Here is a 23,405-nt window from a genome sequence, read left to right as displayed (position 1 = left end):
AAGAAGAAGGTCAGGAAAGTTGGCGAAAATCACGATTCCTCGCAACACACAACAATCTCTTATAACTTTGCCATGGAAGGTCAGATATTAACCAAACAAGTGACAATCGATGATGGGCCCGTGCTAAAGATGTCTATGCAAAAACTGTAAATTTTGAAAACATCGCCTCCTGGTGGTGGCAAACACTAGGAAGTCTGGTATTTCGCAACACACAACAAACTCTTATAACTTTGCGATTGAAGGTCAGATCTTAACCAAACTTGTGATGATCAATGATGGGCTTTTGCTGAAGATGCCTATGCAAAAACTGTAAATTTTGGAAACAGCGCCACCTGGTGGTAACAGAAAGTACAAGTTCACAATTTCCCTTATAACTTTAACAAATTTCCTTGTATCAAACTCAAAATTTGGGAAAACATTCAAAACACATGGTAGATGATGCGTGCCTAATATGATAACAAATTGTTCAACAGTGTTGCCATGACAAAACTGCAAAGTCAGATATTTGCGACAAAAAACAAACAGCTACCACTTTGCGAATACTATTCCAATCTGAATCAAACTTGCTAGGATTGATGATATTTAATTCCTGAAGATGCCTATATGAAAATATTCACTTTCAAAAACAGTGCCCCCTGTTGACGGCAGACAATATGACGTCTGGTATTTCGCTACAACAACAAACTCTTATAACTTTGCGATGGAAGGTCAGATCTTAACCAAACTTGTGACGATCGATGATGGGATCTTGCTGAAGATGCTTATGCAAAAACTGTACATTTTGAAAACAGCGCCTTCTGGTGGTAACAGAAAATACAATTTCACAATTTCCCTTATAACTTTAACAAATTTCATTGTATCATACTCAAAATGAATGAAAACATGTAAAACACATGGTAGATGATGCTTGCTGAATATGATAACAAATCGTTAAATGGTTGTTGCCTGGCAAAAATGCAAAGGATTCCCTCAACTGAGTGGTTTGTTCATGCAGTAACCATTGTTCGCCACATGATGGAGGCATTTGCCTACAAATCTATCAAATCTAACATTTACAGTTTCTCATGCTGCTCTAAATGGGATTGTTGTATCCACTTGAAACTTCATACGTGAGACCTCAGACCCGTCCGGAACATGTCTGTAAAGCAGTAATGCCAAAGTCAAATACACGGGGGGCCAAAATAAAAAAAATGGTACAGGTGGAGGATTAAATATTTATTAAAACTTGCAATTACTGCACATATTGAACCAATACCAATACCACAGCCTATATTGCACTCAATCATTAAATTAAATTAAATTAAATTAAATTAAATTAAATTAAATTAAATTAAATTAAATTAAATTAAGCAAAATATAAATAAAATCAGTTGCAATATTTTCTCAAGGCTCTTTCAGTAACAAATTGAAAACGTTTTTCCGTCTTCTTTTTAACAGGTAAACAGCAAAATGTTATTTTCCTTCAAAGCTCAATGGCAAGATAAATGCAAAAATGAAACAGCATGTTACAAAACAAATCAGTGTGCTGCTCTGATCCTCACCAATGTCTGTCTTTTATAATAAAATTAGAAGTTAGTGCAAACTTGAAAAGTGCAAAACAGTTGCATGTTTCATAGTGCCTTCTTAAGTTATATTCTTTCATAACGACACACTGTCTCCACACACAAGACACACAGGCTTTCCTTTTACTTCGGTGAACATTATTCTGCCTCCCACCTGTCTTGAAAACCCTGTTTTCACCGTCTACTTTTCTATTTGTCTATTTGGGGGAGAGGGAGATGAAAAATGACAGCAATGTTTAGTTTTCCACTGTGACTGTGATGCTGTTCATGAAGGATGACACGGGATCGCACTCACAGTGCATCTTGGGATGTGTAGTATTATGGTGCTGAGGGCACATAATAGTGCAAGCCGGTTTTAATAGTAATTAAAAATCATCCCGTGGGCCAGACATAACTCATTCACGGGCCTTGATTCTGACATATGTGCTGTAAAGGATAACCTCCCTACAGGAAGTAGAACTCCCGAAACAGGAAGTCAAGTCTAACATTTTCCAATCTTCACAAAACTTGATATGTGAGTCAAAGGAACGTCCCTGAACACGTTTACGGACACACCTTTCACCAAACAGGAAGTCGGCCATTTTAAACAGGAAGTGCCATCTAACTTAGCACATGGACGCTGAAAATAGTCTAAGCTGAAAATTACTACTGCCGCAAGCGGTGAATGAACGGAAGATGAGCTAGACGTCTCGCACGGCGAGGTGGGCGCAGGGAGACCCGCGAGCCGTCAAGCTCGAACCCGTTGATTACCGCTTGCGGTACTAGTTCTTCTTATTCTTATTCTTATTAGGGTTCGAGCAACAAGGTTGCAAGAACCCTATTGAAACTGTGAAGATTATTCTTATTATTATTATTATTATTATTATTCCTCTAAATGAATCGCCTTTTTGAGGCCTTTCCCATACACGAAAACTCACCAATTTTTGCGAGTGCATCAAACCTGGTGTAAATTTACGTCTGATAGTACTTCGGGGACACTGCGTACAAAATTGAAAGTGGGCGGGGCTTACGAAAATTAAAAACAGCTTTCATCAGGCCGATTTTTCTCGTGTTTCACGTACATGCACGAAAGTCGGTACACATGTTAAACATGTCAGGACGGTCCAAAAAGTCCGTGCTAGCGCCGCTGTAAGTCCTACAGGAAGGCCGCCATCTTGGGTTGAACGACCATTTTTGGCCTATTTTGGCCATTTCGCACCATGGATATTTGAACGAACTTGTCCCAGAGCTTACATGGGATCACGTTCAAACTTGGTGAGGTCACTGTGGACAAGTTGAGGATCTAAAGTTCCTGAAAACTTTTTAATAAGTATCATGGCGTACGAGAAAGGGGGCGTCAAAGTTGGTGAAAATTTAAGATTTTCGCCACACGCAACAAAACTCTTATAACTTTGCGATAGAAGGTCCGATCTTAACCAAACTTGTGGCGATTGATGATGGGCCCTTGCTGAAGAGGCCTATGCAAAAACTGTCAAGTTTGTAAACATCGCCTCCTGGTGGTGGCAGAAAATTAAAAAAAAAAGTTACTTTTACAATTTCGGGAATAACTTTTACAGAGATTATCGTATCAAACTCAAAATTGGTAAAAATCACCCAAAACACAAGGTAGATGATGCATGCTCAATATGATGGCGTAGAGTTACATGATGTTGCCATGGTAATGATGCAAAGTCGGATTTTTGCGACAAAAAACAAACTGCTACAACTTTGCGAATCCTAGTCCAAACTGAACCAAACTTGCTAGGATTGATGATAGTCCAGCCCTGAAGACGTCTATATGAAAATATTCACTTTCAAAAACAGCACCCCCTGGTGACGGAGACAATATGACCTCTGGTATTTGAAGGAATTAATCCTAGAGTTCTTGTGCGATCACCTTTAAACTCGGTGAGGTCACTGTGAACCAGTTGAGGAGCTTAAGTTATCAAAAGTTTTTAAAAATGTCTCATGGTGTACGAGATAGGGGGCGCCAAAGTGGGTGTAAATTCCTATTTTTCACAACAAAAAGCAAAACTCTTATAACTTTGCGATGGAAGATCCAATCCCAACCAAACTTCCTATGATTGATAATGGGTAGTTGCTGAAGGCGACTATATTGCCGAAAACAATACATTTTGAAAACAGCGCCTCCTGGTGGTGGTAGAAAATACTACAAAAAAAAACTGTTACAACTTTGCCAATCCTGGTCCAATCTGAACCAAACTTGCTAGGATTGTTGATAGTCTGGCCCTGAACAAACCTATGTGAAAATATTTCAAGTCAAAATCAGCGCCCCCTGGTGAAAGTGGACGGGCCAAAAAACTGCTCCACCCCCTAAAACCTGTGGTCCTGAGGAGCACGTTTAATGTACATGCACAAAACTTGGTACACGCGTTCCTTAGGTCACGCCGGTCAAAAAAGTCAGCGTAGCCTATGCTCTAAAACGAACAGGAAAGCCGCCATCTTGGATTGAAAGTAAATGCTTTGCTGATTTTGGCCATTTTGCACCAATGATATTTGAACAGATTTGTCCTAGAACTTTCATGGGATCACCTTCAAACTTGGTGAGGTCACTTTGGACAAGTTGAGGATCAAAAGGTATCAAAATCTTTTCAATAGGTATTATGGCGTAAGAGTAAGGGGCCGGCAAAGTTGGTGAAAATTTTAATGTTTCGCCACAGGCAACAAAACTCTTATAACTTTGCGATAGAAGGTCACATCCCAACCAAATTACCTAGGGTTGATGATGGACCTTTGCTGAATAAGTCTGTGGAAAAACTGTACATTTTTAGCACAGCGGCTCCTTGTGGTAACAGAAAATCCAAAAAATAAACATTTCGGTAATAACTTTTACAGAGTTAATCGTATCAAACTCAAAAATTGGGAAAACATTCAAAACACATGGTCGATTATGCGTGCTTTATATGATAACAAATCGTTCAACGGTGTTGCCACAGCAACACTGCAAAGTCAGATATTTGTGACAAAAAACAAACTGCTACAACTTTACGAATCCGAGTCCGATCTGAACCAAACTTGCTCTGATTGATGATAATCTGGCCCTGAAGACGCCTATATGAAAATATTCTCTTTCAAAAACAGCGCCCCCTGGTGACAGCAGACACTATGACACCTGATATTTGAATGAACTAATCCTAGAGTTTTTATGCTATCACCTTGAAAGTTGGTGAGGTCACTGTGAACAAGTTGCCGAGCATAAGTTCCTGAAAGCTTTTTAAAATATCGCTCGGTGTACGAGATAGGGGGCGCCAAAGTTGGTGTTCATTCATATTTTTCACAACAAAAGGTGAAACTCTTACAACCCGTAAAACTTGTCCTCCTGAGGAGCACGTTGAATGTACATGCACAAAACTTGGTACTCACGCGTTCCTTAGGTCCAGACGGTCAAAAAAGTCAGCGTAGCCGAAGCTCTAAAACGAACAGGATAGCCGCCATCTTGGATTGAAAGTACATTTTTTGCAGATTTTGGCCATTTCGCACCAATGGTATGTGAACGCACTTGTCATAGAGCTTTCATGGGATCACCTTCAAACTTGCTGAGGTCACTGTGGACAAGTTGAGGATCTAAAGTTCCTGAAAACTTTTTAATAAGTATCATGGCGTACGAGAAAGGGGGCGTCAAAGTTGGTGAAAATTTAAGATTTTCGCCACAGGCAACAAAACTCTTATAACTTTGCAATAGAAGGTCCGATATTAACCAAACAAGTGACAATCGATGATGGGCCCTTGCTAAAGATGTCTATGCAAAAACTGTAAATTTTGAAAACATCGCCTCCTGGTGGTGGCAAACACTAGGAAGTCTGGTATTTCGCAACACACAACAAACTCTTATAACTTTGCGATTGAAGGTCAGATCTTAACCAAACTTGTGATGATCAATGATAGGCTTTTGCTAAAGATGCCTATGCAAAAACTGTAAATTTTGGAAACAGCGCCACCTGGTGGTAACAGAAAGTACAAGTTCACAATTTCCCTTATAACTTTAACAAATTTCCTTGTATCAAACTCAAAATTTGGGAAAACATTCAAAACACATGGTAGATGATGCGTGCCTAATATGATAACTAATTGTTCAACAGTGTTGCAATGACAACACTGCAAAGTCAGATATTTGCGACAAAAAACAAACTGCTACCACTTTGCGAATGCTATTCCAATCCGAACCAAACTTGCTAGGATTGATGATAGTCAATCCCTGAAGATGCCTGTATGAAAATATTCACTTTCAAAAACAGTGCCCCCTGTTGACGGTAGACAATATGACGTCTGGTATTTCGCTACAACAACAAACTCTTATAACTTTGCAATGGAAGGTCAGATCTTAACCAAACTCGTGACGATCGATGATGGGATCTTGCTGAAGATGCTTGTGCAAAAACTGTACATTTTGAAAACAGCGCCTTCTGGTGGTAACATAAAATACAAGTTCACAATTTCCCTTATAACTTTAACAAATTTCATTGCATCATACTCAAAATGAATGAAAACATGTAAAACACATGGTAGATGATGCTTGCTGAATATGATAACAAATCGTTCAACGGTGTTGACATAAGAACACTGCACAGGATCCTTTCTACTGAGTGGTTCGTCAGTGCAGTAACCTTTGTTCGCCACATGATGGAGGCATTTGCCTACAAATCTATCAAATCTAACATTTACAGTTTCTCATGCTGCTCTGAAAGGGAAAGATGGGGCAAAAGGTACTGCAAGGGGGGCCAAGGAAAAAAAAAACAGGGAAAATGGGAAGAGCGAAAAAGTAACAGAGGGAAAAAAGAGAAAATGCACCCTAAATTCTTATACCATCAGATGTTCTATCACAAAAATAACTAGTTATTTCTAAAATTCAGCTTCAATTCTGATACCATCAGTTGTTTTTCACAAAAATAACAACTTATAGACGAAATCACACTGTTAGACCTCAGACCACACGAAACTTGTTATGTAAGTCAAGGTACCTTCCCTAAACACGTTTACGGACACGCCTTTCACCCAACAGGAAGACGGCCATTTTAAAAGGACACGCCTGACATTGCGCGGGGATGCAGCTGAAAATAACCAGTACCACAAGCGGTGAATGAACGGAAGATGAGGAAGAGGACTCGCGCGGCGACGTGGACGCACGGGGACTCGCGAGCCGTCAAGCTCGAACCCGTCAATTACCGCTTGTTCTTCTTCTTCTTCTTCTTCTTCTTCCTCTTCACCAAAGTAAATCGCGTTTTAGAGAACCTGAACATGCCCCAAAACTCACCAATTTTTGCAAGCGCATCAGACCTGGTGTAAATTTACGTTTATTACTGTTTCGGGGAATGTGCGTTAAAAAATGAAAGTGGGCGGGGCAAATAACTGCTCCACCCCCTAAAACTTGTGGGCCTGAGGAGCACGTTTAATGTACATGCACGAAACTTGGTACACGCGTTCTTTAGGTCGGGATGGTCAAAAAAGTCAGCGTAGCCTATGCTCTAAAACGAACAGGAAAGCCGCCATCTTGGATTGAAAATTCATTTTTTGCCGATTTTGGCCATATCGCACCATCGGTATTTGACCGAACTTGTCCTAGAGCTTACATGGGATCACGTTCAAACTTGGTGAGGTCACTTTGGACAAGTTGAGGATCTAAAGTTGCTAAAAACTTTTTAATAAGTATCATGGTGTACGAGAAAGGGGCCGGCAAAGTTGGTGAAAATTTTTATTTTTCACCACAGGCAACAAAACTCTTATAACTTTGCGATAGAAGGTCACTTCCCAACCAAATTACCTAGGGTTGATGATGGACCATTGCTGAAGAAGTCTATGGAAAAACTGTAAATTTTTAGCACAGCGCCTCCTTGTGGTAACAGAAAATACAACAAATACACAATTTCGGTAATAACTTTTACATAGTTAATCGTATCAAACTCAAAATTTGTGACAACATTTAAAACACATGAAAGATGATGCGTGCTTATTATGATAACAAATGGTTCAACGGTGTTGCCATAGCAACACTGCAAAGTCAGATATTTGTGACAAAAAAACAACCTGCTACAACTTTGCGAATCTGAGTCCAATCTGAACCAAACTTGCTAGGATTGATGATAGTCCGGCCCTGAAGACACCTATATGAAAATATTCACTTTCAAAAACAGCGCCCCCTTGTGACAGCAGACACTATGACACCTGATATTTGAATGAACTTGTCCTAGAGTTTTTGTGCGATCACCTTGAAAATTGGTGAGGTCACTGTGAACAAGTTGCCAAGCATAAGTTCCTGAAAGCTTTTTAAAATGTCGCTCGGTGTACGAGATAGGGGGCGCCAAAGTTGGTGTTCATTCATATTTTTCACAACAAAAGGAAAAACTCTTATAACCCCTAAAACTTGTCCTCCTGAGGAGCACGTTGAATGTACATGCACGAAACTTGGTACTCACGCGTTCGTTAGGTCCAGACGGTCAAAAAAGTCAGCGTAGCCGAACCTCTAAAACGAACAGGAAAGCCGCCATTTTGGATTGAAAGTACATTTTTTGCAGATTTTGGCCATTTCGCACCAATGGTATGTGAACGCACTTGTCATAGAGCTTTAAAGGGATCACCTTCAAACTGGGTGAGGTCACTGTGAATAAGTTGAGGATCTAAAGTTATTAAAAGTTTTTTAAAATGTCACATGGTTTTGAGATAGGGGGCGCCAAAGTTGGCGTTCATTCATATTTTTCACAACAAAAGGCGAAACTCTTACAACCCGTAAAACTTGTCCTCCTGAGGAGCACGTTTAATGTACATGCACTAAACTTGGTACTCACGCGTTCCTTAGGTCAGGACGGTCAAAAAATTCAAAGCAGCCTATGCTCTAAAACGAACGGGAAAGCCGCCATCTTGGATTGAAAGTACATTTTTTGCAGATTTTGGCCATTTCGCACCAATGGTATGTGAACGCACTTGTCATAGAGCTTTCATGGGATCACCTTGAAACTTTGTGAGGTCACTGTGAACAAGTTGAGGATCCAAAGGTATCAAAATCTTTTCATTAAGTATCACGGCGAACAAGAAGAAGGTCAGGAAAGTTGGCGAAAATCACAATTCCTCGCAACACACAACAATCTCTCATAACTTTGCCATGGAAGGTCAGATATTAACCAAACAAGTGACAATCGATGATGGGCCCTTGCTAAAGATGTCTATGCAAAAACTGTAAATTTTGAAAACATCGCCTCCTGGTGGTGGCAAACACTAGGAAGTCTGGTATTTCGCAACACACAACAAACTCTTATAACTTTGCGATTGAAGGTCAGATCTTAACCAAACTTGTGATGATCGATGATGGGCTTTTGCTGAAGATGCCTATGCAAAAACTGTAAATTTTGGAAACAGCGCCACCTGGTGGTAACAGAAAGTACAAGTTCACAATTTCCCTTATAACTTTAACAAATTTCCTTGTATCAAACTCAAAATTTGGGAAAACATTCAAAACACATGGTAGATGATGCGTGCCTAATATGATAACAAATTGTTCAACAGTGTTGCCATGACAACACTGCAAAGTCAGATATTTGCGACAAAAAACAAACTGCTACCACTTTGCGAATACTATTCCAATCTGAACCAAACTTGCTAGGATTGATGATAGTCAATCCCTGAAGATGACTATATGAAAATATTCACTTTCAAAAACAGTGCCCCCGTTGACGGCAGACAATATGACGTCTGGTATTTCGCTACAACAACAAACTCTTATAACTTTGCGATGGAAGGTCAGATCTTAACCAAACTCGTGACGATCGATGATGGGATATTGCTGAAGATGCTCATGCAAAAACTGTACATTTTGAAAACAGCGCCTTCTGGTGGTAACAGAAAATACAATTTCACAATTTCCCTTATAACTTTAACAAATTTCATTGTATCATACTCAAAATGAATGAAAACATGTAAAACACATGGTAGATGATGCTTGCTGAATATGATAACAAATCGTTCAACGGTGTTGCCTGGCAAAAATGCAAAGGATTCCCTCAACTGAGTGGTTTGTTCATGCAGTAACCATTGCTCGCCACATGATGGAGGCATTTGCCTACAAATCTATCAAATCTAACATTTACAGTTTCTCATGCTGCTCTAATTGGGATTGTTGTATCCACTTGAAACTTGATACGTGAGACCTCAGACCCGTCCGGAACATGTCTGTAAAGCAGTAATGCCAAAGTCAAATACACGGGGGCCAAAATAAAAAAAATGGTACAGGTGGAGGGTTAAATATTTATTAAAACTTGCAATTACTGCACATATTGAACCAATACCAATACCACAGCCTATATTGCACTCAATCATTAAATTAAATTAAATTAAATAAAATAAAATAAAATAAAATAAAATAAAATAAAATAAAATAAAATAAAATTAAATTAAATTAAATTAAATTAAATTAAATTAAATTAAATCAGTTGCAATATTTTCTCAAGGCTCTTTCAGTAACAAATTGAAAACGTTTTTCCTTCTTCTTCTTTTTAACAGGTAAACAGCAAAATGTTATTTTCCTTCAAAGCTCAATGGCAAGATAAATGCAAAAATGAAACAGCATGTTACAAAACAAATCAGTGTGCTGCTCTGATCCTCACCAATGTCTGTCTTTTATAATAAAATTAGAAGTTAGTGCAAACTTGAAAAGTGCAAAACAGTTGCATGTTTCATAGTGCCTTCTTAAGTTATATTCTTTCATAACGACACACTGTCTCCACACACAAGACACACAGGCTTTCCTTTTACTTCGGTGAACATTATTCTGCCTCCCACCTGTCTTGAAAACCCTGTTTTCACCGTCTACTTTTCTATTTGTCTATTTGGGGGAGAGGGAGATGAAAAATGACAGCAATGTTTAGTCCTCCACTGTGACTGTGATGCTGTTCATGAATGATGACACGGGATCGCACTCGCAGTGCATCTTGGGATTTGTAGTATTATGGTGCTGAGGGCACATAATAGTGCAAGCCGGTTTTAATAGTAATTAAAAATCATCCCGCTAGCCAGACATAACTCATTCACGGGCCTTGATTCTGACATATGTGCTGTAAAGGATAACCTCCCTACAGGAAGTAGAACTCCCGAAACAGGAAGTCAAGTCTAACATTTTCCAATCTTCACAAAACTTGAAATGTGAGTCAAAGGAACGTCCCTGAACACGTTTACGGACACACCTTTCACCAAACAGGAAGTCGGCCATTTTAAACAGGAAGTGCCATCTAACTTAGCACATGGACGCTGAAAATAGTCTAAGCTGAAAATTACTACTGCCGCAAGCGGTGAATGAACGGAAGATGAGCTAGACGACTCGCACGACGAGGTGGGCGCAGGGAGACCCGCGAGCCGTCAAGCTCGAACCCGTTGATTACCGCTTGCGGTACTAGTTATTGTTGTGATACTAAATGTGAGATCAATCATTTCACTTTATCCAGTTAAGAAAGAGTGGGATGAAGATAGATAGTGCTGGGTGTGTTTTGTGTGGGCTGCCATCTCCTGCTGTGCAGCGAAAATCGGGAGTTAGTTCACTTATGATGAGCAGTAGGTTGGAGCAAATATCAGGGCCGCCATACCTTAATGACATAGATTGAGAGAATTTACTGGATCAGAGATCAGAAAAAGAAAATAAGTCAAATCCAATACAGTCCTTAAACCCTAACTATCAATTAAGTAATTCACTTAGCACAGCTGACGAAATGTAAGTAAGAGCGGCGCAGCTTTGTGGATTAATATTAAGCTAAAATATATCATTTTTTTATTTAATTAAAAAATAGACGCAGCAGCAGCTTAACTGAGACATGTTGTGGGTTATTTATTTCTTCTGTAACCCAATGACTTTAAATATCTGCCAATTTACTGCATGTTAAAATATTGTTTTGAAGAAAAACAAAAGGTTTTATTTATAAAGACACTGTCGTTGTGCATGAACACCAGATTTTGTGTGTTGAATTTGAAATTTAAAACATTTTAAACATATTTAAAATCACATTTGTTTGAGGCTTAGCCAAAATGCAAAGATGATGTAATGCAAAGTGCAAACGTGTCATCTGCGATACACTAAAGGGTTAAAAGGATTAGAATATTTATCCCACAAGTTTATGCGTCTGTGATTTGTCTACAGTTATGAAAAGTGGTATCAAGCGATCATTCGTCGTTATTATGGTCTACTGTTCCTGTTTCATACTGAAGATAAAATTATAGACGGATCTCCATGTACACTCCTTTTGAGTGGGGGTTTCATGTCTTTTCCTGGACAGCTGTTTCCATGACAGACCTCAAGCTTTTTATCTCGACGTCAAGCTCACTTAGTCACCTAATCTGGTCTAATACCTCCGAATTAAGGAGGAGCACAGGGATGCGGGGGTGTTGGGTGGTAACCGCTATTACTTCTTTGCAATTATGATGAAACTGAGTGTTGCATTTAATGAAAAAGTCATGGGACTAAATTAATCACCTGGAATAATTTATTGTCAACTTATGATTCTATTTCAGAAGAACATATTCTGATATTTTGGACTCTTGGCATACTTGGCCTAGTTAGATATGGTATTAAGTTACACAGTACATGCAGTGCATCTGAAATTTAAACCCACAAGTAAGCAGTGGCATGCCTGGCATACACAAGCTTTTGTCAGAAACAGTAAATATAGCATGTATGAATTAAGTTAACTGACAGGATTGTCCATGGACTCTGTCGTCGTTAACCTCTCAGCGTGCAGAGATGACTCAGTTGTGCATTTTTCATTTGAAGATGGCTGACATCGGTGTTGCAACAGTAGTAGAAGAAGAGGAGCTCAGAAACACTGGAAGTTGAAAGCGCACAGCCTTTTCATTCTGCGAGAGTGCTTGTGTGCAGCGTAGGTGACAAGCTGTGACTGAATTGGATTGGCGTCTCTTTCACTGTCATCTCTCTGAATCAAGAAGTGCACATTCTGCTCCTTACTCTCTGTGCAAGGCTTTGGTAAAGTTCTCAGTCAGATAGAAAACACTTTTCTCGTGTGGTGCTGTAAAACTAGACTTTATTATCTTGGGACCTGACTCTGTTGTCTCTGCATCTTTGGCACAGATCTCAGTTTTCAAATCACATTTGGAGCCGCAAAGCTAAATCAAATATTATGTAAATTTAACCTTTAATTATTGTCATCAGCTGTTGTACTCTACTGCAAGTTGTTTGAATGAAATCGGCCTTTCATTTATTTATTTATTCCTGTATGAAGCCAGCGTCAGATAAAGCGCAACAGCCTGGAGCTGGTTTGGACTTTTTCTAATGCTGCACATGAAGATGGAAGAGAGATGATCATCCATTTTATTTATCAGCAACCAAGGGTGGGCGTCTGATACATCTCTGCTTTCATGATCAAATGAAAAACGGCTCTGCAAATTTACTTTCTATTTTCATACCTGTGTAATTACAATAACAAGAGCCAAGTGCAGTCCAAGTATGGACTCGGAGCACAGAAAAAGTCACTGTGAAGACTAAACTTTCGACAACGCTTCCTGAGGGGAGGTCTCTTGATGTCAAATGTAATTGTGACCCAGTTCGCGCAGTGTTATTACTGTCAGTGGTGGCTAAAAACAAGCTGTCGTCTTGTCATGATCTCCAGAAAGACTCTGTCCTAATCAGCTTACCCCGTCTGCTTTGGTAGGTGACCATAGACACTGCTGTGGATCCACATGACACTCAGTGGAGGTCAGGTTATCCCTCTTTCTTTAAACGAGGGCCCCAGCGGTGCTAGTAATTAGTCTCAGAGCACACCTGACTGAACACACAGTGTGTATCATTCTGGAAGCAGGTTCAGAATCACATGGATAGGGCATCAGGCTGATTTCAATTCATTCATTCATTTATTTAATGTAGACACACATGTCACGTCTGTGGACGTGTTGATGAGTCTGTTCTTTAGTGAACATTCATGTGAAAGTGACTTTGTGGGGATTAATTTTGCGCGACCGTAGGCTGTCACGATGATTCAGCAGCGCCGCCTCTCAAGGCCCTATCCCTCCACCACATACCAACACAGATCTGTCAAGGGTGCATTTGCACCATTTGTCCCACTTGGGCAACACCATCAGGCCCAAAGAGAGAGGGAGAGAGAGAGAGAGGAGGGGCTCGCTCGGCAGGCAGTTGAAATACTGACTTGTGACTTGCCCTGAAAAGGGCACATGCCTCCCTGCACAATTATCCAGTGTGCGAGCACCCCCCCCCCACCCTCATTACATACATTCATACACATATAATGCTTTGACCAACACGACTAAATTTGGACACCGAAAGAACAAAGCTCCAGATCATCACATGACATCACGCTTGATTTGAGATTAACATTTCCATTCGAGTAAAATGTGACTGTGAAATTGAAGATGGTTAAAGGTGAAAGGGTTACAAATCTGCAAGAAGAAGAATATTTTTAAAAAGACACGGCACTTGTATTCAGCATTCAACATGAGATCATCACGGTATCATGAAAATTCATGCTGTGCAGATATGCTCATATGCTATGTGGCGTCTTCTCCTCTTGTTTTCCAGGTGTCCTCACTGTGTTAGCGGTGGAGCTAAAGACAGACAATGCCTCACCGTGGACCAATGAGTTTGACAGTAAGAGCCAATGAACAATTAAAAAATAAACCCTGATAAAAAATGTCTTTCACGTCAGCCTTGAATTAATAGTATTCACCCTCTTCTCTGCCCCACAGAAATCGAGTTATCGTGTGTGATTGAGTCCATCTCTACAGTGAGGCCCAGAGTGGAATGGAAGAAGATTACAGTCGGTGGACCAAGTTATGTGTTCTTTGACAACAAAATCATAGGTAGGGTATTAAGTCACAGTTTGTTTGGTATTTTTGCATATTTTTTCATGTTAATTGAAGAGTTGATATTGATCTTAATTGATTGAAGAGTTGATATGATTAATCGTCATAATTGCTTCTTTTCTGCTATTATGTAGAATTAACACAAAGGAAGCATATTCAACTCTTTAACACCTAGCCTAATGTTTGTTTTTTTTTGCTTATTTTAACCATAGAAGGGCCAGAAAATGTCCTGTGCCTTTTGCCCATTTTCTAGAATAACCTTCAATATCTGGCAGTTATTTACAATTTACTGCATGTTAAAGTAATGTATTAACAATTATAATGAAGAAAAACAAAAGGTTGTACATGAACACCAGAAGTTGCGCGTTAAATTTGAAATTTTAACAGTAAAAAACATATTTAAAATAACATTTGTTTCAGTTGTTTTTGACTCAATGTCCAAAAACAGAAACCGTTGGAATTTTTCCAATAGCACAAACCATCGCTTAATTACACTAATGCAAAGTGTGCTTGCGCAAGAGTGTGGTCTGCGATACACTGGTTCTTAAAGGGTTAAAAAATATGCCATCAAAAGTATGTAAAAGAAAACCATCTATTCTTTTGTCATATTTTTATAGTTCCTTGTTCCAGAGCTCAGGGTTGTGTAGTGTTTGAACTAGACTTAAAAATGTGATTTGATTTGAGTGCCTGTTCTAGAATATTTACAAAGTGTGATTTCATCGGCTTATAGTCAAGCTGACTCTTGGAAAGTTAGACATTTCTCAACCTCAGCAACAGACCCACAACGCAGTTCAGCATTTAAGTAATTGTCTTTATAAAAGAGTCCAGAGCAACGTATATAATTCATGTACATGTATAACATGCACCTGTATTGAAGATTAAGATCTGTTGGACAACTTTTAATGTGTACAAATACTAATTAATTTAATTATTTTACAGTTTGTACCTTTTATTTGTGATGTTGTTGACGATGTGTTCCTGTCGACAGGCGATCTCGAGAACCGAGCGATATTCAGAGAACCCGCCTCGCTACTGATACTCAACGCCACGAGATCTGACACCGCGAAGTACCGCTGCGAGGTCACTGCTGTTAATGACCAGAAGTCATTTGATGAGATTGTGATCGATCTCGTTGTAAGAGGTACGTCAACTTACCAGCATCATTGATGAATTTATGTGTTTGTGTGTTCTTGTATATGTTACCTACATTTGAATTGTCGTTAAATTTTATGGACCAAACGATTAATCGAGAAAATAATCGACAGATTCATCGATTTATGAAAATAATCGTTAGTTGCAGCTCTAATAGAATGTGTGAGGAGAAGAAACGCTGTATTCGCTTTACAGGGTCTTTAAGGTTGGGATTAGGAATTAACTGGTGTGTGTTACATGTTACATGTCAAGTCAAACATGTGAGACGGATGCATCGAAATATAAAGGCTCAAGCAGGAAACAAGCTATTATTGTGCCCTGACACTTTGGATGCTGTAAGATGAGACTGTGCTGCAGGTCGCACCAGCCCCTTGGCATACACACTAGGATGCGTTATGACCAGACCTGCCCAGCTGCAAAGGCGTGTTCTGGGCTATAAGAGGAAACCTCTGAAACTGCATCTACTATGAATTGCAGTTCTAAAGAAAGCGAGCGCGTGTTTTGGTGGCGTTTTTTGGCACAGGGCGAAAATCGTGTACCCATCTGGTCGTGTCATTGCGGTCAGTGGTTCCAGTGAACCGTAAAGCCACGAGGACGACATTGTTTCATGTAGGTCTTACAGCGGGTCGCAGTCGCATCATGAGACAATACTATCTGTTGTTTTTTATCTTTGTGATGCTCAGCAAATACAAAGACTTATCTCAGCTGTGAAGCCATGTGTGTGACCATGATCATGTGTTCTGTGTTACTGCAGTGAAGCCCGTGGTGCCGAAATGCTTTGTCCCCAAATCGGTGCCGTTTGGGAAACCGGCTGAGCTGAGCTGCGTGGAGGAGGAGGGTTTCCCCGACTCTCAGTACCAGTGGTTCAAGAACAAGGAGGAGATTCCCGACGACCCAAAGAGCAGCCTGAAGTTCTTCAACTCCTCGTACATTCTCAACGCGGAAAAGGGAACTCTGGTGAGTTATGTGCCGCGCATGTCTTTGGGACAAGGGCACATGAGCGGCAAGGGCGGGGCAGCGGGGTCGGTGGCCTGACGCCCAGGGGTGGGGGCGGATATTTTGGGGAGACAGTTGATGGTGTGAGCGCACTCGAGCCACGAGGGGAATCTGCTGTCCTCGTTTGCACATTCCTCAATTCTCACTCGCTTCCCCGTGCCTGCTTCACTCTCCTGTCAACCTTGGTGCTGGCCTCTGAGAAGGTGACACGTCACAGAAAAACTCCACGGATGTTCTTTATGTGACACTGTTGTACCGTAAATGGACAAGGACGGGGTTTTTTTATACTGGGCTTATCTCTTTTTTTGACTCTTTATTTTTAAAATAATCAACAACTGGTGCAAAGAGTGGAATAAGTGCCATTCTATAATTACTTGTGTTTTTAATTGACTTGTATTATTTAATTAGATACATTTTCAATGTGGGATTTTTCAGAAACTGCGAAACATGAGTCTTTACATTACATGTCATTTAGCAGACGCTTTTATCCAAAGCGACTTACAATGGAATTGAGTACAATCAGCGAGGGGTGGAATCGAACTTGCGACCATTGCGACCATGATGTTTTTCGCACATAGGGTACCGGTCTTAACCACTGAGCCACTCCACCCCCCTTAAATTTTGCATTATTCTGCAATGTATTATTCCTGCAAATTAAAAAAAGTATTTCCCCTAAATAGTAGATAATACTATAATAAAAAATAAATAAATAAATAAATACTACAATTTCCATTACCATAACTTAATTATTTGTTGTACATACACTTGGGGCTTGAAGGAAGGGAAAATATGTAGCATAACTTTCAATTAAAGTTTTTTGACTGATGTTTTAATTAATTAATTTATCATTCATTCCTTGCTGCTGTCGAAGTACATGATCAATTATAACTCCCGTCTTTCAACTCTGGCAAAAATGTCCAGAATAGCTGATTTCTATGCAAAACTAATGACTTAAATTATTGCTTCTGTTATTTCATAACATGACAGAAAGTGCACGTGTGATAGCACATGGTGAGCAGCAGTGAGTTTGAAAGTGATTGCACACACACAGAGAGAGACAGAGGCACGGACTCCCCGCAGTTTTATGTCGTTTTTAAAAAGGCTAAAACGTAACAGAGCACCGTGAGCATCTCTGGCATGTTCCCTCAAAGATGGACACAGCGCTGCCTCAGGCTTCATTTACTGTGAAAAGTGTGATATTTACATCTCATTCTGCACTCATGTGTTCACTGTACTACGTCTAATTCTGTAAAAGGTTTCCTCTCCGTGCTGACTGCGCCAGTATTTAGCCTCTTGTCTTTTGTGCAATTACTTTAAATACAATTTATATAAACAGTGACAGATTCTGTATTTTTCTTCCTTTATTTGCTCCTAGCAACAATTCAATTGAAACAATGAATCATGGGCCCAAATAAACAAATCACTGACGGTGACATTACCAGTGAAGGTGATGACAATGCCAACAAAACCAACACTGAAACTTAATGAACGAATTGATTGAATAATTGCTCGATTTCGATACCTCCCATGCAGAAGTTCACTGCGGTCAGGAAAGAAGATGCAGGAGAGTACTTTTGTCGAGCGAGGAACGACGCGGGACAAGCTGAGTGTCTACCCCAGAAAATGGAAGTGTGTAAGTATGTCAGTGATGCACACATGGGGCTAAAATGAATATGAAAGTGATAGTGTGTGAGTCTTTAAACCTGGCCTGTGACCTGTCCTGTGACCTGTCCTCCCACAGTTGATCTGGACTTGGTGGGGATTTTGCTGGGAGTGCTGGTGGTGGTTGTCGTGCTCCTGTGTATAACAGTAGGCATCTGCTGTGCGTACAAGAAAGGCTACTTCTCCAGTCAAAAACAGACAGGAAACAAGTAAGACGTCCACACATCGTCCTATTTTAAAATGATTAAACAAATCAATGTGGCTGCACTGCCTCAGCCCTGTCATCCATCAAACCGTAATGTGCTCCGTGTTCCTTCAGTTACAAAGTTCCAGCCAGAGGAGATGGAGTGGACTACGTCAGGACGGAAGACGAGGTTTGTAGACGGCACTTAGAATTGGATCAATTTGTAACTGATACACTTATTTAAAGTTTGTTTTTAAAAAATGACTTAGAACAGTCCAGCTCGGTGTGAAATCTGGGAAATCTTTGTGTCAGCAGTGAAAAAGTATAAAAATTATGATTGTATTGTATTGTATTGTATTATATTATATTATATTATATTATATTATATTATATTATATTATATTATATTATATTATATTATATTCGGGGTTAGGGTTTGTGCAGCTGCTGCTTTCCCTCCCTGCGTACTGTATATAGCACCATATATATTTTATCTCTTACCAATGTGTATATTAACAGTAATTTACACTGACTGTCTGTAAACAAGAGAAACAAGCAGTAGCCATGGTAACAATTAGGGCTACCAAAGGGCTGTCATTTGAGGCCTTTTGTCGACTAATCGGCGGCACGTTGCAGATTTTAATGAAAAGATGATAATATTCAGGAGCACAGGAGCCAACAGTGTGACTCATGTGCGCAATTTGTTCTATTCCTGATTCCCACTCTGCAGACAGAGATCAAAATCTCTGCTAAAGTACAGGAAATGGTGCGCGAAACTTTTTTATCTGGATGACTGTCGAACACTCCTGCTGTCACGCATCGAGTTTTTAACGGTCGTCCTCTGTGTGGCTCTGCTGCTTCTCCGCAGGGGGATTTCCGACACAAGTCGTCATTTGTGATCTGAGGTGGGAGAGGACGCAGAGGGGGGGCACTGTGCTGAGCGAGAGACGGGACACGTGGGAGCACGCTCCACACTGTCTGACCACGGAGCCGCCAACAGCCCATGCTCTCAGCGCGCAGCGCAACCGAAGCCCAACAACTCGAGTTTGCCAAAGGTGACAAGACCTCACAGAACAACATGTACAGCTATTGCACGCATAGGGACTGGGTTGAGTTTGTCAACTCTCATCACCACCAGCTGAATTGTTTTGCTACATTATGGAGCTCTAGACAGTAACTGCATGGTTTTTCAACACCGATGTAAGCGGAGGACAAAGAGGCATATCTCTCTCTCTCTCTCTCTCTCTCTCTCTCTCGCTCTCTCCTCTAAAGTCACTCTATCCATGACGTGTTTCTACTGTAAAACTTTTCGCTTCAAAAACTCTTTGTCATTTGTATAACGTTTCTTTTTCTACTGTTGAAATTTGTCAGACTATTTTTGATGGAATATATTTTAAAATGCCTATAGATAAAGGTTTACTTTTTTAAATATTTGTAAAATACTAACATGTGTTCTTCTTTTTTTTATGATTATTATTATTATTATTATTTGATTGTGGATTGAAGAAAAAAAAAAGAGAAAAAAGTGTCGTACTTTAACCACTTTGCGTTCAGCATTTACACGTTTGCAGTCTGAACAAAAAGAAAGGAAAAAAAAAAAGACTTGTGTTAGCATATCATGACGTGATCGGCAGTCTTATTATGTAATGTCTCAACCGGGCGAGGGGGTCGGGTAGTGTAGCTTCCATGTGGGTGTTTGTAGATAGTAAGAGGTTTTGGAGAGTGCCAGTCAAATGCTGTGAAACACTGTCCACAATCAGTGCTGCGTCTTCTTCATTTTAAGTGTCCTTCTATGCTTGTTGTCGGTCTTGTATATATTGATCTTGCTGTCCGAGATACATAGTTTTGCTGTCACACATTATGTTCAGTATTTCAACTATAATAATAATAATAATAATAATGATTAAAAGATAATAATAACAATAATTATAATAATACAGGGTTTGCGAGTTAACCTTCCAGATCTAGAACAAACAAACAAACAGTGGAGCTACAACCAAACTACTCACATCTACTGCGGTCAACACTAACCCGGACATTTTAATCCCACTAAATTGGAAGCGTTTGGAAACACTGCTGGCTCAGTTTTACTTTTTTTAAAAAAAGAGATGTTTGGAAGCGCAATGAATTACCCACATTTGCTCCCTGATCTTCACTTTTTATTTATTATATTTATGAGTTTTTTATCAAAAGTGCTGTTAACACTCAGTCTAATGAAAGTAACCCATGCTCTTTTTTTTGTTCTGAAACAAAACAACTGCAGAGATGAAAATCCAAGAGCTGTTAGTGTGTTTATCGTGGTATGGACCGTTCACATGGAGGCACAAACGAGAGCAAGTCTTTTAATACTCGACCCAAAGAAGTAGTTAACTCCAAAGGATGCACCCAGTTGTTTTTCACTCTTTTTCCTCCATATTATGTGCAAACAACAAAGCTGGAGTGAGAGAGAAAAACAACTGCAACAGCAACTCCAGTCACCTAAGCAGCTCCCATGTTTTGGATGCTTTGCTTAAAAATATTTCTGTCTCCTTACACGCATCATTTTTCAAGGATTTTTTTTAGACGCTGCGTGTGAACGGCTTCTCACTGTGACATGTCATCAGCGCCGGGATTATTTAAAAACTATAATTTAAGGTGCCAACCACAGCAGGAGACACACAGAGGAGACTCTCTCTCTCTCTCTCTCTCTCCTCTGACCTGAATCCTTTATGAATTATTTTCTGATGCCTCATTTGTCTAACTCATGCTTAATTAGAGCAGAGCTGGTATAACAAACATGTTTGTCCTTTTAGTTGGAACTAAAAGGACACACATATCTGGGGTCTGGAGGGTTAACAGTGTTTCTGATTGTACATAGATTATTCTTTTTCTCTTTCTCTCTTTCAAGATTATTAAGTGGTGAACATGTAAAACAACCCAAAACAAATGCTATTGGAGGCGATATGAAACTCTTACCATTTGTAATACTGAAAAAACGTAACATTTTTATCATCATTCGTAACAACAAAGCCACCAGCTGTAATCTACAACCAGATTTTATTATTCCAGACGGCTCTCAAATTCTTATTGAAACAATTGAATTAACTAAAACATGACTTTTAACTATTATGGTTCGTGGCTAAGGATCAGATTCGTACCTACAGATTCTGCACATTAACACGGAGAAACCGTTTATAGCAGAGTTCTCAAACTCAAATTTAAGCACTATTTATCATGACATGATTTTATTATGAAATTTGGTGAAAAGACCATCGGAAATATTGTTATTTCGCTATATTTTTCTCCAAAACTTGGGACAAACTAGACACTCAGTGGTAATTTGACCCTTTGTTTGTCATATTTTTTACGTCTTTTACTGCCTTTTTGTTTTTAAGCAGCTGGTGTAAGCGTTATGGTAAAATGTAAACCGAGTATCAGTCGTGGTAGAGACGATCAGCCCGACGTTTGCACATAGTAGCTCATCCTTCTATTTTTTTCATTCTCCTTAACATGTTCAATCAACCAAGAGATGAAAAAAAGTACCATTAAACAAATAAACCCAGTTAATGACAGGTTCATGTGACCTTTATTCCTTCTTAAGTGCTTTTAAAGCAGCAGCAGTAGTTTGACCGTGCTCTCTGAGAGGAATGATGTCACCACAAATCTCCACTTTTTGCTTCTTTACATATCTGCAAATTTGTACATAGTGTTGTTGTTGTTTTTTTTCCATAGATTTGAAGGCGCAGACATGTTCTAAACCAGTAGATATAGAAATATATTAGTGCCTAATAATATAGTGTGAATTATTTTTGGTAAAGATATAAATATGGTACTAAAATATTAGGCTTAAAAAAGGAAAGGAGGGTGGTGGAAAATAAAGCCTTTCCATTTATAATGATCGTTCAGTTATGGCTGGATGCTGATAGTGATTCTAATATTTGCGTCACACTGTGCGCTGGTGTTAAAGGGCACGTTGGCCTCTACGTCAGCGCTCGCCGCTCATCCTGTAAACAAAAAAGGTGATTATTCTGAACGGCACTCTGTGAAGTAGAATGTTTCTTTACGGCTTGTTGTTTTTCTTTTCTTTTCTTTTGTTTTTTTTTATTTTAATTACTCAATTTGTGATTAATAAACTCACTTCCTATGTTACTGGAGACGTGTGTGTGTGTTTGTTTTTTCCCTTTGTGTGGATCATGTGTCAGTCGCACAGTGTCCACACTGTGAAGGTCCATGTGACGTCCCACTGAGGGCGTCTTTGTCGATCCGCGGCTCTTATCTTAGTCAGAAGCCCATTTCCTGCCCCACTGAAAACAACTTTCTTGTTCTTTTCTGGCCGCGGTGCCAACTGGCAGCGCGTGTTCCTGGATAAGGAGCTTTATAGTCCATGAGCTCAGCAGGGATGATGATATATTGCCGTTTGCGGTGGAGCCAGCGGATCATTTTCTTTTAGTCAGAAAAATCAAGTCAAGCTCGCTTCACCTTTGGCTCAACACGGGTTAGAAAAAGCACATTAAAAAAAGAGGTGATTTAGGCCTTTGAGTCTGATGAATCACTTCAATTCACTTTATTTTTTACACACAAACTTTTTTTTACAGACTTTCTCATTAAAGCGGTTCAGTTATGGATTATATGACATGTGTTTGGAGTTATACGAGCTTTTAGGCCAATGAGATGAAAAAAAATGCAGATCTGAGGTCATTTTTTGTTCAGTTTCTCTGCACCACACACTGGATTAAATGTGAGGATTCTGTATTAATGAGGATGTGTGTGCTGTATTTTGTTACATAGATAGATGTACTGTACATAGATGAAATGACATTTAAGGAATCTTAAGTCCTCATTAAACGAAAAGGTTACTCCACTTCCTGTTTCCAAGAAAGCTAGCTCCTCCAGAGACTTGTTTTATTGATGACGAGGAAACGGGTTTGGATGTAAACTTGCTGAAAAGTTGGTCAGATTTCTGTCCAGTAAGCATCATACTCCAGGATTGGCTGATCTCCAAGTGTCTGACTGCATCACCCTCACCATAATCCATCTTCACTGGCTCCTAGTCAAGACCTGCATCATTT

General features: G+C 39.6%; 1 protein-coding gene across 1 annotated transcript in view; it reads left to right on the top strand.

The window, feature by feature from the left end:
- LOC122779709 (junctional adhesion molecule 3B-like) overlaps positions 1 to 22,490 on the top strand; it is a gene marked incomplete at its 5' end in the record, with an annotated part of 49,252 nt that extends 26,762 nt beyond the window's left edge. Inside the window, 8 exons of the mRNA XM_044042295.1 lie at positions 14,080 to 14,148; positions 14,247 to 14,360; positions 15,352 to 15,504; positions 16,270 to 16,472; positions 18,045 to 18,144; positions 18,253 to 18,382; positions 18,493 to 18,547; positions 19,226 to 22,490. Coding sequence (XP_043898230.1) covers positions 14,080 to 14,148; positions 14,247 to 14,360; positions 15,352 to 15,504; positions 16,270 to 16,472; positions 18,045 to 18,144; positions 18,253 to 18,382; positions 18,493 to 18,547; positions 19,226 to 19,261 — 860 coding nt within the window. The remainder of the gene's footprint in view (positions 1 to 14,079; positions 14,149 to 14,246; positions 14,361 to 15,351; positions 15,505 to 16,269; positions 16,473 to 18,044; positions 18,145 to 18,252; positions 18,383 to 18,492; positions 18,548 to 19,225) is intronic.
- Between the last annotated feature and the right edge of the window lie 915 nt (positions 22,491 to 23,405).

The sequence above is a fragment of the Solea senegalensis genome, linkage group LG13, assembly GCF_019176455.1.
Source record: "Solea senegalensis isolate Sse05_10M linkage group LG13, IFAPA_SoseM_1, whole genome shotgun sequence".
In the NCBI taxonomy this organism is placed as follows: domain Eukaryota; kingdom Metazoa; phylum Chordata; class Actinopteri; order Pleuronectiformes; family Soleidae; genus Solea; species Solea senegalensis.
Note: the sequence above shows the minus strand (reverse complement) of the source record. Positions and strands in the feature narration are given on the sequence as shown.